This window comes from Ambystoma mexicanum, chromosome 4p (assembly GCF_040938575.1).
Source record: "Ambystoma mexicanum isolate Mex_15411 chromosome 4p, UKY_AmexF1_1, whole genome shotgun sequence".
Lineage (NCBI taxonomy): Eukaryota > Metazoa > Chordata > Amphibia > Caudata > Ambystomatidae > Ambystoma > Ambystoma mexicanum.
In genome coordinates, this window is record NC_090927.1 from 554,137,055 (window position 1) to 554,154,173 (window position 17,119).

Below are 17,119 nucleotides of genomic sequence, written 5' to 3' on the forward strand. Positions count from 1 at the left end.
ATTAATCGTAAACCCCTGTCAATCGCTAAGTGCCATTGTTCTTCACCTGCCAAGCCCATCAAGAAAGGGGAACGACCATATGCAGTTCAGGCTTGATCCCACCCCCAAGGGGGCAGTTCAGCTTGTACTGCTAGCTCACATCCCTTCTGCAGAAGACAACACGCATCCCCAGACATATTTTGGCCTCATTGGGCATCATCAGTGGGTCTACAGCAGGCACGGAACCTTCGTCTGGGCATACCATCCCACTCGGCGAGACAAAGCCAAAACGGAGAGATGGAAGGTTTATAATTAATATTAAACCTCTGGCAATTGCTCTGGGAAACCCTCTAGACCATTGATTCACCTGTCAAGCCATTACAGCAAAGGCAAAGACCATATGCAAATCATGCTTGGTCCCACCACCAAACTGCTAGGTCACATCCCTACGGCATGAGAACCGAAGAATCACCAGACATGTTTTGCCCTCATTAGGCATCAGCAGTGAGGAGTAGCTTGGGCCTCTAGGCCAGCAGGCACAGGACCCACATCTGGGCAAACCCGTCTCACTTGGGGTGACAAAGCCAAAACAAAGAGGTGATGGCTGGAAGGTTTAGAATTAATCTAATACCTCAGATAATGTCTCTGCGAAACCCTCCAGACCATCGTTCTTCACCTGGCAAGGCATTAGGCGGCAGCACAGAGTCAGAGTAGCTGCACAAGGAACGTTCTTTGTTTGGCTTGATCGGAGAATAAAACAATGTATTCTGTTACAAACACAAATGTAGGCTTATCCACAGATGCAGATTTAGCCCTCCAAAATTCGTAATACTGAAGACTTGTCATATGCATTTAAAATGGCTACGCTAAGTTGGTTATGTAGGTGCTCAAACGCTTTAGTGAAATCCAACAGGAAATGAAGATTTAGGGAATTAGGGAAAGGCTGAATAAGGTAATTAGTATCAGGAGGTGAGCAAATACTAATTATGTGTAAAGGTAGCTCAGCAATCATGATTAAGCCATTGTGTGTTTAACAGATTACTAACTGCACAAAGCATTGATTTATTTGATCATATTCTGATTGAAAAGTAAATGGCTTTGACTGCACGATGAAGACATTCCAGGAGCATGTTTAAGGAGTGCGTGAATAAAATGTCGAAGACAGAATACAACATTAAAAGCATGCAATATTGGAATAACAAACTGAACTCTTCAACATGCTTCCAAATGAATTTGAGTAACATGAAGAATGTGACATCATACGTACACAGACACTTGGGGATGGATCTGTCCCACACTCCGGTTGCCTTGCACGTCAGCACAGACGAGCCCAGTAGGTAAAAGCCCTTCTTACAGTGGTACATGACACTGATGCCATACTTGAAGCTTTCAGGGTAGTTATGCTGCCCATGGCGGATGGCATTTTCCACAAAGCCAGGATCGGAACAGTTCAGTACTGCAAGATAATAAGGGGTTTTATTCTTAATAACAAAAGGCATATATACAAACATATGCTCTATGATGCTACAAAATGTTAGTTTTGAGAACTTGTGAAATAAATAGTAGGTCAACAGCTAGCATGCAATACAGTTTAGTAATTATACATCTACACAAGTGTGGATTTCCTCTCAGCCACATAACTTAAAAACCTGGGCATATAATGTGGTGTCAATGTGAAGGGTTTCACACATTATGGTTTTTAATGTATATTTCTATCGCTCAGATTATGTCAAATGTTCTTCTTAGTAATGGGACAATGAGTATACTATTTCACATTTATTTTCTATTAGCAGAAGTACCCGCTCTCCGAATGGGTTCTGTAGACAGACATGATAAGACTGATCCTGTAGGTCGCTGTTCTGATTCACTTATCACTCGATGTGCTTTGCACCCGGAAGTAAACTGCACTGATAATGGGTGCATGTGGCTGGCTGACATACCCCAGAGCAGACGTTCAGGGAGGGTGCGAGTTGGTGTGCTGCTGAATACTGGTACCTTCTGTGCTCTGTCCCCACCTGTTACCTCACCTTGGCATGGTGCAATTCAATATAGTGCATTGCAGTGCAAATATTTCAAAAACGGTGTATCTTAGGGCTTTGAAACGTGGTGTTTGAAGTCCCTATAGTTTTGTTCCTCATGTCGCGACTGGTCCTTCTATGACCTCATTGATGTTTTGCCTATTTCAGACAACAGTCTCATGTGTGAAAGTGCTGAAATCTGGCGAAGGGGTGGGGAGTCCAAATGTCATGTTGCTAGTAATTTCCAGTGGGTCCTACAGGTAACTATTCAAAATGTGGTGCAGATTGGTGAAACTGTGGAATTGTATAAGGAACAGCGCTTCACCAAGCCACAAACCCACACATTTTGGCTTGTGCTGAAATCCTGGTATTAGGGGGGTGTCCAAATGTCATGGTGCCAGTAATGTCTGGAGGGTCCTAAGAGGTAACTATGCAAAACTTGGTGCAGATTGGTGAAACAGTGTGGAATTGTATAAGGAACAACACTTTGCCACAAACCCACACACAACATTTGACTTTTATATATATAAAGATGATGCATATTTACTTATGTTTTTATATATTTGTTGGAGTTTTATAAACTGTCAACCTCAGACAAAGCCACTTTCTTAACCCTTAAAGAAAAGGCAAGGGAGACCTGTTCTTATATGGCTTTTGAGACATATGGATCACTTAGGTGATAAGCAAGTAGATATGGAAGATTTTTTAAGTGCCATAGAAAAGGTTTAAAATCTGTCGGAATAACCATGAATGAGAGAAAGGAAATAATACAACATCTAGGGCCACAGATAAGTAGGGGTGGGTTAAAGTGATAAAAAAGGCAGAGGGGTATTGAGGTGTGTGGGGGCACCCCCCTACATATATATGGGTTAAAAAAAGAGTCCATATTTTGGGATTCAAAATTTTAGTTTCACAATAATCCCATAGATCCTTTTCTTTCCTGGGTCATTCTCAAGAGGAGGAATGGGCCTTAGTACATGGAACTAGAAGTGAGACTTCTTAGCTGTGTCATGTATGTGTAATAGGAAGGTAAGAAGAATATCAAAAAGACACTACAGTTTTCGTTTGAAGCTGAAAGGGTGAATGTTGCTCTGAGAGATGATGGCCATGTCAAAGGCAGAGATAGAGGGATCCTGTTGTCAAAATTGACAATGTATCTCTTTGATGTATATTCAACTTCCAATTCTGGGTCTGCAAAAGGAAGATCTAGATATGTGAAGAGTCTTCAGGGAGCCCTTGAAATTGGAAGACTAATGGCGTGTTGTAGGCACATGCCTGAAAAATGTTTGAGTAGGGAAAATAGAGAATAATGAGCCACGTAGGGGCCCTTCAGTGCAGTGGTAGGACATTTTACATTATAATTTCATCACATATGAACATATGCATGCATTAAATATATCATCATGTTTAAATGTCAACATTTGTAGAGTCTCGATGAACATTTTTTCAAAACCAAAGGACACCTTTGCAGCATGTTGCAATATCACACCAACAAGACCTTATCAGAATAGCAGGGAATGAAACTAAAGACAGAATACATACTGTCTAACTAAAAGGCACTTACTTCTCTGTCATCAATCTGCATAGGCTTTTGCAAATTGCTATACGAAAACATGTCCTCACAACATTTAAGATCATGTAAATGTAAATGTAAAAATGTAAAGTATATCCTTCGATTTCCATGGCCTGGTCTATACAAACATTAGATCATGGGACGAAACCTCAATAATCTCAGGGAGCATGACAGTTTATAACAAATCTGTTCTATGTGGGGCTTGGACATCAGGCAAATTAGTAATTGACTGATAATTGAAGCACGTGAACTGGTCCAGAAAATGCTTTTTTCAAGACAGATAACACATATTTGACTTAGGTTCACCCAGTTGAATGCCTTCCTGGAAACATGAATGAATAATGTTTGTGGAGTTTAGAAAACAAAGTAAGAGATGCTGTTTTAACAGCTAGGTTGATAATGAACCAAAGAGTGAGTAGTTATTAGGGACCCCACAATCGGAAATAGGAGGCCCGCACCTAAAGATTGAGCAATCAGAAGCATTGGTAGTCACTCTCTCAGGCCTCCTTAATATCAAGCACTCACTAGAAGTAGTTGTTTACCCAATTATGGCTACTTCTGATATATAATAATGGAGGAGACAATCCTTGTCAGGCTGCTGTGTAGCTGTTTGTATCACGCATTCAGATAGTGAAACCAATGAACAAAAAATGTAATTACTTCTAGGGCATAGTGCGTTGAACAATCAGTTTACTTTAAGTGTTGGTGAAATTGACCTTATAAGCTTTCATATTTTTATTAATGTACTGTGCCAGGTCATTAACTTTTCATTAAAGTATCAACACTATTTTTCAAAAAAGCACGTAGGGTCAGTTTCATCAACATTCAACACAATGATTGTGTGATACAAACAGATATACAGTGGCCTGATAGTATCATCACCATCATTGCTATTATATATCAGAAGCAGCCACACTTGCTTAAATAACTAATCACTGCTACTGGTATTAAGGACATATATATACATGAATCAGCAGTAGAAACTAACATAGTGCACTTATCATGACAACTTGTATACCTCACTTTCACTCGCATTCATAACTAAGTTGGGCATTCACCACACTGTATGACGTACATCGATTAAGTTATGAATTCTGAAAATCAAAATGGAAATATGAAAATAAGCATTTTGTGTTTTTTAAGACAATATGGACCTCAACATTGGAATATTCTGAAAAATTAACTTCCAGAAGTCATAATTATCTGATTATCATTTGTGCATAATTTCCATTCAAATACTTGTGCTCATACAGTAAATAATAAATAATGAACTCTGTTTATGTTTTCTTCTCTTTTCTCTCTCTTCATTTCAAATTCATGTTTATTTTTTAAACAACGGGCCTCACTACGACCATGGAGGTAGCCATGCCGCTATTTACTTGACTCGTGGCTCATAGCCAGGCTTCGTATATGTGGACTACCTGGAGTCCTTTCTTCGTTTCTACATCATCTGCTGACCAAGGCAGAGGCAGAGGAGGCCCTTTAAAACCTATGTTGGCTCAAAATTTGCAAAGTGCACTCTAAGGGCCTCATTACACGGATGGCGGTGAACCATGGCGCTATTAGCCCCATGGTTCATGCCGGTAAAATACCGGCACCGCCTTGGTGGAAAGGGGAATTACCGCCCTATTCCAAGGTTGGCGGGGCGGTAATTCCCCCTTCCACCATTGCCCTTCCCCATTCCCATTTTTGCCCCATAGGGCTCTATGGGAATGGGGAAGGCGCTAATTATGGTACCGCAAATTGTGGTACCGTAATTAGCTCCCTGGTCCCTTTGCGGGTTGGGAAAAAGCAGGCGTTAAATTTCCCAACCCGCAAAGGGACCTCGTAGTAAGGCGGTAAGGGTTTACCGGTACCGGTAAAATACCGGTACCGCTAAACCCTTACCGCCTACCGTGTAATGAGGCCCTAAGTGTAGTGTTGGCAATTGGTACAGGGGCACAGGAGTAACCAGTTCACAGTAAGTGCTAGCCTTATCATGGCATAATCATTATCCACAATATACAGGGGTGGTAACCATCTTGTAGCACTAGGGGGGCAAGCAGAATAAACACTTCTTTACAGCTGGGCTGCTCTGCAGTTGGGGGGGTCATTCCCTTCTACTGATCAAGACAATACTCTGGCAAGCACCGACTATGGGCCTCATTATAAGATGTTCAGAATGGGTTTAACGGCGCCGGTAATGGTGCCAGCGCCATTAAACCCACTCCACACTATTACGAGGTTCCCTCGCGGGACCCGCTGTGGACGTCTGGTTTATCCAGATGTCCATAGCGGGTCCCGCGAGGGAACCAGGGAGCTAACAACGGGCCCATTATGAGTGGGCCCGTTTTTTAGCTCGCTCCCCATTCCCATTGAGCCCTATGGGGGCTCAAATGGGAATGGGAAGGACCGGGCCCAGGTTCCCTGAAGGAGGAATTACCGGGCCCTCCATACTCGGAATGACCCGGTAATTCCCCATTCAGGGAACCCAGACACGATTTTGGAGGTAGCCATGGCGCAAATAGCACCATGTCTACCTCCAAAGTCGTAATGAGGCCTTATATCCTGATTGCCCCATCTGCTCTCCCTCTTCTGCTCTTCTGGCTATGCATTACTTTACAACGTTGAACACCATCTCCTCAGCAAACTTAAAGGACATCAGTAATAGAGTCTATATCCCCCAGAAGTGTAAGAGTCAATCTTAGTCACTCACCAGAGTCATCACCACCTAATTCATTGGATAAATCTCCTGAACTCTTTAGAGCATCCTGCTCCTCACAAGACCTGGATGGGTGCTTTGATATTACAACAAATGAAGAGAGTTCACATTTAAGTAATACAAAACACATCAACCCCCCCTTCCCGATCTACCAGCTGGGTCCACAATTGCATGCTTACATTGTTAAATACATTGATACATTAAATATGACATGAGAGATGTAAAAGCAGAGCTGGAAACCGATAAATGATGAGCTTTATTGAGGGCTATATTACTGCTGGTAACATGGGTGTCAATGGCCAGCAACTAAGTCCTTGGCCTCATGCACCACTCTCGGCTCCCCAGTCCAATTCAGAAAATGATCTCAGTAGGTCTCTTGACCCAATTTACCAAGTAGCTGATCCCAGTCGATCATTGAATCCTGGATAGACTACATCACAACTGGATGAAGAGGTGGTGATGAAGGGTGTAATGAGCCACTAATTAAAGATGCACTATGCATGTTAGACAATGAGGTTGCAGCTCATAATTCATACTTTTTTCTGCCGTCTTAGAAGGCTTTATTGAAAGACAAAAACACAAATAAAATAACTCTAACAATATTAACAACACTAACTCTAAAAAAAGAGGCTCTAGAAAATGAAAATCTCTTCGAAATCTCAGAATCCAAATATTTAATCCAACACAAAATGATCTTGGTCTTTAACAGCAGGCAACTGCTATTATAGCCTCTAAGAAAATCAGAAAGGGCAAAGTGAGTACTCAAGGTATACTGGGTGAGGAATGCTCCCCCAAAACAATGGAGAGCAACATTCTACCCTTTCTCCAAAATGTTCACACACAGGACTCTTTGTTGGATCTGGGAAAACTTCTATACATGATGATGACACCCCAATCATTGTCACCCGGAGTCATCAATGTTCCCCTGACACCTCTGACTTACTTGACAAATGTTTTGACATGTTCCCAATACTATCAAAACTTTTAATAGTACGCAAAGCTCTGGAGGTTCACCAAAGCCAGCCTGTGAGCACCTAATTAAGAGAGACTGCCCATGGTCCCTAGAGTAGAAATGTGACCAAGGGTGTAGCCCTGAAAGTTGCGAATCAAGGCAGAGCATATGGGATTTGGGGCCTGGAATTTAATCTTAGGGCTATTCATAACATTGTTCTTAACAGGAAAACATTTGGGTCCTTTTTTGGAATGGTCTGAGTTTCAGAAATATATACTCAAGTGATTTGCCATTAATAGCATTTTTAGATCCAAGAAGGGCTGACTTTGAACTACTGCATATTAGCTCCGGACATGTGTACAACCTCCTGCTCTCCAACAAGAAGGTCCTCTAATACCTAGGCTATGACATGTTCGAATTCCAGACAAAAAACAAGCATGAAGATCCCACCGTGGGGTGGAAAGGTCCACACAGAAGGTTCTATTTTGAATGAGGAAAAGTAAATAACTTGCCATGCACAACAGTCTGTTCTTAGGTACAAGCAATCTTAGGATCAGATAGAACTGAGGGGGGATTATTACCGAGTATAGGATCACACAATGTAAATAGCCTTGTGAAACACGCAAGATCAAAATCATCTTTTTAGAGTAGGTGAAGTTTTAGACCTCCTAAAAACATTTCATATCATTAACTTAGAGGAGGTCTGGCTAAAAGAGGTCCCCCTTATAGAAGGCTAGTCTACATGTATCCATCCTGAACAGCAGGGGACAAAGAGGAGACTGTATGGGGTCCTTATTACAGCCGTTGAGAAAGAGCTTGGTGTGGGCTGCAAACGATTGGTTTCCACCCATCTGGAGATCCTTACTGTGGTACTATTGAGAAATAAATATAAGCTTGGTTTCGAGGGTGACCTACTTATTATGAACACCAGGACACTAATACAATTGATATGGTTGATTGTGTTGCAGAGCTGTTAATGGAATGGTTCAGTGGGGAGAACTCAGAGAATATAATCATTTTGGGCGACTTGTACTGTGACTGCAGGATAACTCATGAGCCCCGTTTCCCACATTAGTAAAGGGAAAGAACCCTCTTCAAATAGACGGATGAACCTTATGCTTGAATGGAACATTCATTGCCTAAATTTGGAGTTTGCGATGGATAACATTACAGAGTATATGTGGAAGAGATAAAACAACCTCTACACTCGATGATATATTTGTTACACAACCCATGTTAGACATCTGCTGAGGGTTTAATATCTTTGCAACTACCCAGAGTGATCACTTCTACCCACGCAGTTCCTTTGTAGGGAATATAGACCCCATGGGGAAAGTGTAGGGCAATGAAATGCTGGTAAATAACACTGGTAACCATCTAATTAGGAGACCCAGGATAGTTGAAAGGTTTATCCTAGAACTAATACATATCTATAGACACTTACCATGGAGTAGAAAGTAGATTTATTCTCTGTTCCTTAATTCTCTATGTTTTTTAGAAAGAATATCTAAGTGTGCACAGAAACATCAGCCACATGAGTTTATAGGAAATAATAGGAGAAAGCATATTTTGATATCAAGGTACAGGAAAAGAAAAAAAAGACTTGAGAGGATGATTGCGAGCACTTGAATAAGTAGAGATCACACAGTAAATTGGCATACAATAAAGGCGCTAAAGCAGGCCATGAACAACTGGCTGAAGGGCCATAAATCAAGGTAATACCAATCATACAGGGAAACAATGTTAAAGGTGATTCTAACAAATGACTCTTAAGTATTATGGAAACGTATGTGTGAGGACCCTGGTTATCAAGAAAGGAAACAACTAAATCCCATTCCAGAACACACGCGTGAATTATTTACTGGATCTTTATAGTGTGTCACACAATAAAAAGATGGTTGTATTCCAGTCTAATTGTGTATCATGGGACCTAAACATGGACATAGAGGACATTGAATATTTGATCTAAAAGTCTAACCCGTCGAGGTCAGCAGACAGTCTATCAACCTATGTCCTCAAAGGGGATATCAATCTATGGGCTGGTTTACTCTTTACCCTATTTCAGAATATACTTAGAATCAAGAGCATACCTTCCTTTCTGATCCCAATATTCAAGAAGGGTTGATAGGATGCAACAACAGAACTACCCCCTGATAGCCCTTCTTGATGTGGGAAGGTACATTTTCTTCTCGGTTATTTTGAGGGCACTTAATACATGGTCCACTGATACAAATAGACTGGAGGTAAATCCTCCCACTTTCTGCTGAAAACTTGCCAAATTCAAAATTACTGTGGCAGTAATTCACTAGAGGTAATGCCCCCAAAATCCCCAATGGAGTCCTATGGACTCCAAATGAATGGGGAATAATGCCACCACTTGTAATCTAGTAGTAAATCCATTGGACCAAGTGCTGGTAACGGTAATTCCATTGGATGGTATTCTGCCAGATTTACCGTTGAACTACCGTCCAAATCGTAATGAAGGTTTATGTACATTTGTGCTTTAGTAGACAGACATTGCCATGGGATCCAAATATATTTAACACTTGCAGCCCTGAGACATAAAGATGACATTTTAAAACACTTCAAAAGAACTATAATACATTTTTAGTGTTCATAAGAACACTTCACATAATATATAAATACATTTATCTAAACATTCACAACAATATTAAAACATTGCAATTCAGTCACAATTTTAAATGTGTTAATATTTCATTAAACTCCATAAAAACAAGTAATTGCAAAAGTGAAAACAAATTTTGGGCCACAATTAGCCATAACCTATAAAGTGCAAGGTGTACATTGTTACTGTTGGAGTTTAGGCAAATGTTACAAAATGTTTTATCTTTAATAGCTTTTAAAACATAAACACATTTTCCCAAAAGGCACATATATGTAGAGCCCATCTTGCTACACTCTGTCAACACGTGCTTAGCTGTCTCAAGTACGGTATTCTGTCTGCATATAGGACAGCATCTCCGTCCGGGGGCAGATTTAAAACTTACCCAAATACACACAATATGGGAAGACGGTTTGTTTGCATCAAAAGGATACATCTGCAAACTGACAGAGAAAGGTTTAGCAGCAAATAGGACTGTGCCTTTTTGTTATTGAATGTCATTTCTGATACATGAGTATATTATTTCAATTTCACAAGAGGATAAACATTATGGCACCTGTACCTTTTTAAAATGTTCATTTCAAGTTCTCCCTTTAATTCATAAAAGTTAGCCTCCCAATCAGGTGGCCAATCAATAGACTCTAAACAAATCTAAGATAGCTTTAACATATACCTTTGCTCATAGATTTCATTTCAGGGCCCAGAGAAGATAACAATGGGCATGCGGGAGAGGTCACAGCCTTCATGTACATAATCCACGTTTCAACAGTACATTAGACTACAAGTAGATAAAACCAAATTCTAGTCGCAATAGCTCCATTGGAACACACTGTGCTAGACCCAGCACTCTTTTCCAGAAACGGTGCTCTATAACCTGTAATCCTGTGATATCCGGAAAAATCAGGCTTTCAAGGCCATAGAGAATTGCTGGGCAAAAGCATTGTTTATACAATTGAATAGTACATTTAGTAATAAGCATTGCTAATTGAGCCAACTTTCACTTCCTTGAGGCAATACAATCTGCGTAACCCTGCACTATAACAAATGGACGTAATAATTACGGATTATAAGGTCCCCATGATGGAACATTGATTATTTCAATCATGTATATTCTTATCCAAATCATGAATTGACAGAATGCACTTTATGCATAGGAGGCAGATAATGATTTCTCAGTAATGTGTAACTAGTGTTCTTTTACGTGCATGATCTTACCTTGATATTGTATATTAAATTGTACATAACTCTTGTTGCTTATGTATATTCTCTATTCTCTTTTATCCTGAAAGTACTGCGTAAGGTTTGCTAATAATCTTAATGCACTAATAAAATATAAAAACAACGGTACTTTAATAGTGAGTAAAGAAAGGCAACAAACAGTATGACATGATATGGCATTCATAGTGTATATTAAAAGTGTATATATATTGTATCATTTACATAGGTGTGTCTTCATACGTTAATATTTAAATTGCAAACTTGGATATACTGCAGTGGGTTTGGTTGCAAAGGGTGTTTAACATGACTATGGCCTTCATTATGATACTGGCGATAAACCATGGCGCTATTAGCACCATGGTTGGTGCCGGCATCGTAACGAGTCCGCCGATGTTCAATGGGGAATTACCACCCCATTCCAAGCTTGGCGGGGCGGTAATTCCCCATTGAACATTGGCCCTTCCCCATTCCCATTTTTGCCCCATAGGGCTCAATGGGACTGGGGAAGGTGCTAAGTATGGTACCGCAAATTGCGGTACCATACTTAGCACCAAGGTCCCTTTGCGGGTCCCTACTTTAACGGCAAGTCTAGACCAGCCGTTCAGGTCGGGTCCCGCAAAGGGACTTCGTTGGAAGGCGCTAAGTGTTTAACGGCTCCGCAGCCTTTTACGGTGCCGTTAAACACTTGGCGCCAGAGTCCTAATGAGGGCCTATGTATTCGGTATCATGTAAAAGTACATTCTTTATGCATCAGAAAGTGAAAGCATTTCCCCATTTTTTAGCTTTCTCTTTCTTGTGTTAAATATGATTTCTATTTATTCATTTATTTGTAACAGGCTGGGAGCCCGCAGGCATCAGGGCGCACATGCACATGAGGATCTTGCACCAATAAAAGGCTCCTGCCAAAGTGGACATGCCTTATTTCAAACATCTTGCCTAGAAATTACATTTTCGTTGCTCTGTTCACTTTTGATGACAGAATGTTCAGAATACAGTCAATACCAGTAGTCATTGGCTGCACTGTGAACATTTCTCAGTTTCTGATTTCAACATTGCACGAATTTTGTCTCTTAATTTCTTGAAGGACTATGGGCCTCATTACGACCCTGGCGCTCCCGGATTGAAGGGGGCTAGCACTGGCCCCCTTCATTCGGGGAGCGCTGATTACAAGCTTCCCATCGCGGGACCCGGATCACACGACTGGTACAACCAGGTGTGCTTTCCGGGTCCCGTGAGGGGAAGACGGAGGCAATAACGGGCCAGATGTAATCTGCCCTTTATTATCTCCCTCCCCATTCCCATTGAGCCCTATGGGGATTCAAATGGGAAGAGTTCCTGCATGGAGGAGTTACCGGGTCCTCCTATCTCAGATTAACCCGGTAAGTCCCCATTGCAGGAACCCGGTAATGGAGACCGGAACGGTGGCAGCCATGGAGCTAATAGCACCGTGGCTACCTCCATTCTTGTAATGAGGCCCTATATCTGTTCTCTCAGCTCCCGAAGTCAGCACATTTCAGAGCATGTGTTTTGTAAGTGTAGTTCTTTCGGTTGCTGAGTTTGTATCTTTGAGTGCAAGAGATTGCGATATGTTCAGACTGCCAGCAACCCCTCATCAGAAAATAATAGAACATATATTATATTTACCCAAATGGCTTTAACAGTATCTCCTCTGGTTATGGGTTGTGCTGTGTTGTGAAACACATATTGCCAAATAACCACCAAGGATTGAGGTGCAGGTACCTTTATGTGGGCTTGTCGGTAAGAATATATAGATATCAGGATCTACTGAGTACTTACAAACTGTATGCAATTAAATTCACATTTTGTGATGAAATACTGACATTTAAATACTATTGAAACTTCTCATCATCGACCTTATTTACTTGCTTCACATGATCTGTAACGGAATCATGTGGATTTTTAAATTAAGGGACATTCAAAGTACATAAGCTAACATTTAAAAAAATATATATTTTAATTGTTTTTTTTTATAACGTGCTGATAACCTGAGTCAGGTTTCCAAGCGCAGATCGGGGATTCGAAACTTTGTTTCTGTTACTCTGCTGGTCTTGCTTCCAAGAGCAGCACATTGCCCCATGTGCTATCCTCTGATATACAGATGTCGTCCAACAAAATCTTCTGTAACCATTACTCACGAACTGATGTAACCCCTGACAAGCCAATGATGTGACCTTAGGCAGATAGAGTGCAGACATAAGATCGAATGTTGCCCTCAAGCAATCTAGAATCATGTCTAACCAAGTGGTATGTTTGACAAAATATGGTGCAGAGAAGCACTTAATTCACGGGGAAGGCTTCAGAAATGCTACATCTAAAACATACAGAACATGCTAAGGAAATCTACTTGTCCAATTGATATATTGTTTTTCTTCTTATACCAGCTGCACTAGAAATACTGATAATGCATATTTGTCGACACTACATTAAGAGAGAGCTATTCTGAAATTAGAATTGAACTATGTAACTACGAAAACAGCTTTACCACACAATTGTTAATGGCGGCAAAATGTAGCTTTCCCGGCCATTGTTTAGAAAAGTCTAACTAACAGAACTCTGCCAGTGGACTCTGTGAGTGACCCTCACCCCATGGACTCAGATATAAATCAAGGAAAGGGATTAGAAGGAGATTGCTTTTTCTCACTGATAACTGTCAAGAGCACCAAGGGAAAATGACATGTTCATGTCCACTGTATCCCCTTCCAAGGGAAGAAGGCAGTGGCATGAGGCAGTTTTGGGAAAGACAAGCGCCACACTGGGGGAGCAGAGCCAGAAGGGATCCAATGTCTTTCCTGCTTTATGTATTCATAGAAAAGATGGCATTTTAGACACATTGGGCCTGATTTACTAAGGGGGTCATTACGAGTGCGGCAGTAAGGGGTTAACGGCACCGGTAAGAATGCTGGTGCCATTAACCTCTTACTGCCGCACTCCGAGGTCCCTTAGCAGGTCCCTCTAAGACCGGCTGGTAAAACCAGCCATGCTTAGTGGGAGCCGTTAAGGGACCAGGGAGCTAATAACAGGCCCGTAATTTACGGGCCCGTTATTAGCTCCCTCCCCATTCTCATTGAGCCCGATGGGGGCTCGAATGGGAATGGGGAAGGTTTTTTTTAATGGGGGCTTATCGGGTCCTCCGAGGTTGGAATGACTCGGTAAATCCCCATTCAGAGAACCCGGACCCTGACACGACTTTGGAGGCAGCCATGGTGCTAATAGCACCATGGCTGCCCCATGGTGCTAATAGCACCATGGCTGCCTCCAAACTCGTAATGACCCCCAAAGTGTTTTTCAAAGGGATTACACCACTGTAAAAGGATTTTGAAAATCAGGCCCAGTGCCTTTGAGAAAGTGGAGCTTTGAGGCTGATGGAAAACATACAGCAAAGGATTTAGAACTTTTAATAACCATTAGCGGAGACACACTTAGGGCCTCATTACGACCCTGGCGGTAAGGGGTTAACGCCAGCGTTAGCTGCGCCGACCCCTTACCGCCAATTACGAGGTCCCTTAGCGCCATGGAGGTCTTAACACCCGCTTTCAGCGGGTGTTAAAATCCATGGCGCTAAGGGACCATGGAGTTAATTACGCCACCGTAATTTACGGTGGCGTAATTAACGCCTTCCCCACTCCCATTATGCCCTATGGGGCAAAAATGGGAATGGGGAAGGGTAAATGGGGATTGGGGACTTACCGCCCCGCCAAGGTCGGAATGGGGCGGTAAGTCCGCCAACCACCATGGCGTAAACGTAGTTTACGCCATGGTGGTAAAGTCACGGCCCAGGCGGTAACTTACCGCCTGGGTCGTAATGAGGCCCTTAGACATCAGAGAGACCCTGCAAATTCCTATGGCACTCGTAATATAAGCAGTGTAAACATCAGAGGCCCACCACATGTTCCAGTTGCATCTGCTTGGTGTGTATATGAGGATTTCAGAGGCACTCTACATTTTCCTATGAACATTCTCACAGTAAGTTCCCTTAAACTAGCACCATGTTCATTTCCCTGCTCCATGGGACCAAAGTGCTACTACAGAGACATGGCGCAACATTCAGTTAATACTCCTGCTGCGTTGGGTCACTATCTCCTTATTGCTTTCAAAGCAGATGAACACAGTGAACGACTTGCGCTGTAGCATCCCCACAATTGATGAGAAGGAAGACTTGGTATATCACCAAAGCTTCAAGTAAAACGCAGGTGAATTAATTCAAATTAGCCAATCCTATCCACTAAATCATTCCCACCCACAGGTGCAGTCCCTCAGAGGAATCCTAGCAGCAGGTGAGGGGTTGCAGGGCTACACAATCAGAATCCAAGTCAGGCAACATGGATGTTTAGAAGAGGATGTGGCAGGAGTTAAAAATGTTTTTTTTTAAGGAGGTAGCGTAAGTAGTTTGAAGTGACAACTCAGCGAGAATATGAGGATGGAGACAAGCCATCAAGTGGAGTTGGTTGTTTTCGGACAGTAGACCGACAGTGGAATTCAAAAACAGGAGCAGATTTGAGTTGAACATCAGGAAGATGTTTGTTTAGGACAGCAGGAGGAGGGTAGAACAGAATACTAGGAAGGGTTGGATCTTAGCATCAGGAGGTGGTTGGTTTAAAATACCAGGTGGAGATCGGAGTTGGCGACAAGGAGGTGGTTGCAGTGAAGAGTCAGAAAGAAGTCAATTAAAGTAGCAGGATTTTAGATATCAAGTTAAGAAAGCAGCATTTAGTACAAATAAGAAGGAAGCAGTGAGACTCCAATCTGAAGGTGGTAACTCCACTGAACGAAGAGGAACACGCATTTGTTGTGGCATTGAGGAGGAGCAAGAAAAGAAGACGAATTTGATAGGTTGGAAAGAGGGGAGGAATCAGAGCCCTAAGAACAGAAGGTTTAAATTCCATCTTACACATTCCTATGGAAAATGATGAAGGCAAATTCATGTAGCTTTGACTTAAACTTAAAGAGAAGCTCCACATGCATTTACAGCTTGTGGCACAGACACATTAATGTCTGCAGCCACTGCAATGAGTACCAGAGGTTGTTGCATCCCACTAATAACCAGTAACACGTTGTAGAAGACCCATAGAGAGTTTCTTATGGACGATGAGTTACATGGTGTACCCTGAACCTTTGTAAACGTTATAAAACATCACTTGCATTTTATTGAAACTATGAGGAGAGATTGCCCTGACACTCTACATCTTGCAATTGACTGAGGAGAGGACGTCTTTGTGTTTAATAAAATTAGCTTTATCCTAAGATGTGAAATCACTTCCGTCTGGCGGCCTGGGAAACATCACCACATTTTATACGAGTGGACATCCCCTTGTAACACTTGTTCTACAATCCTCTTCCCCCGGTGAGCACACCAGCTAGCCCAAACCCTATATAAAAAAGCCTAATTTCCTTCAACCTCCTCCGAAAAAAGCAATACATTGCTCCGAGCTTAATACAGTCAGATGGGTGGACACCAGATTGCCTCCCTTTTTTTTGTGGGCGCAGGCGGGGCCATATGACCGCAGTCAGCCATTCTTTGCAAGACATGGTCTACAAGAGGATACATTTGTAAACATTGCAATACACAAGGCATCACAGGAACATTGACATACTAATGTACAGCTGATCAGGCTTTACAGAAAAGTCACAAAGAGAAAATACAGTAATGAGAGCTTTTTACGAAACATGTGTTTGGTGTTTAGAGGTGCAAACCTTACAGGCCTGTACAGTTTGATGTTGGAGAAGAGGATTTATACAGATCAATTTAGCGGCAGTCTACTTCCTCTACTAGCATAATCAAAAGGATGAGTCACTAATTTAACTGAGTTCATCTCCGATGCAAATGAGGGACACTGTGCTTCCAGTGCATGTTGTGGAATCCTCCTGAGAAAGCAAATCTACCTGCTCGTGTAAACAATGAGGACACGGCATTGATGCACGTGTTGTGCTGCTCGAGGAACAGCCTTTGGATATGGTTATGACAATTCTCTGAACCCTCTGGATTCCTCATACAAAAGAAGTCGTTGTACCTTTGCTGATGGCAGGACAGTGCACT

At 41.9% G+C, this 17,119-nt stretch overlaps 1 protein-coding gene across 2 annotated transcripts in view; it reads right to left on the minus strand.

Moving 5' to 3' along the window:
- CSMD1 (CUB and Sushi multiple domains 1) overlaps positions 1-17,119 on the minus strand; it is a 5,442,057-nt gene that overhangs the window by 388,412 nt on the left and 5,036,526 nt on the right. For both annotated transcript variants that reach the window (XM_069606098.1, XM_069606099.1), the window contains exon 55: positions 1,247-1,435. In XM_069606098.1, coding sequence (XP_069462199.1) covers positions 1,247-1,435 — 189 coding nt within the window. The remainder of the gene's footprint in view (positions 1-1,246; positions 1,436-17,119) is intronic.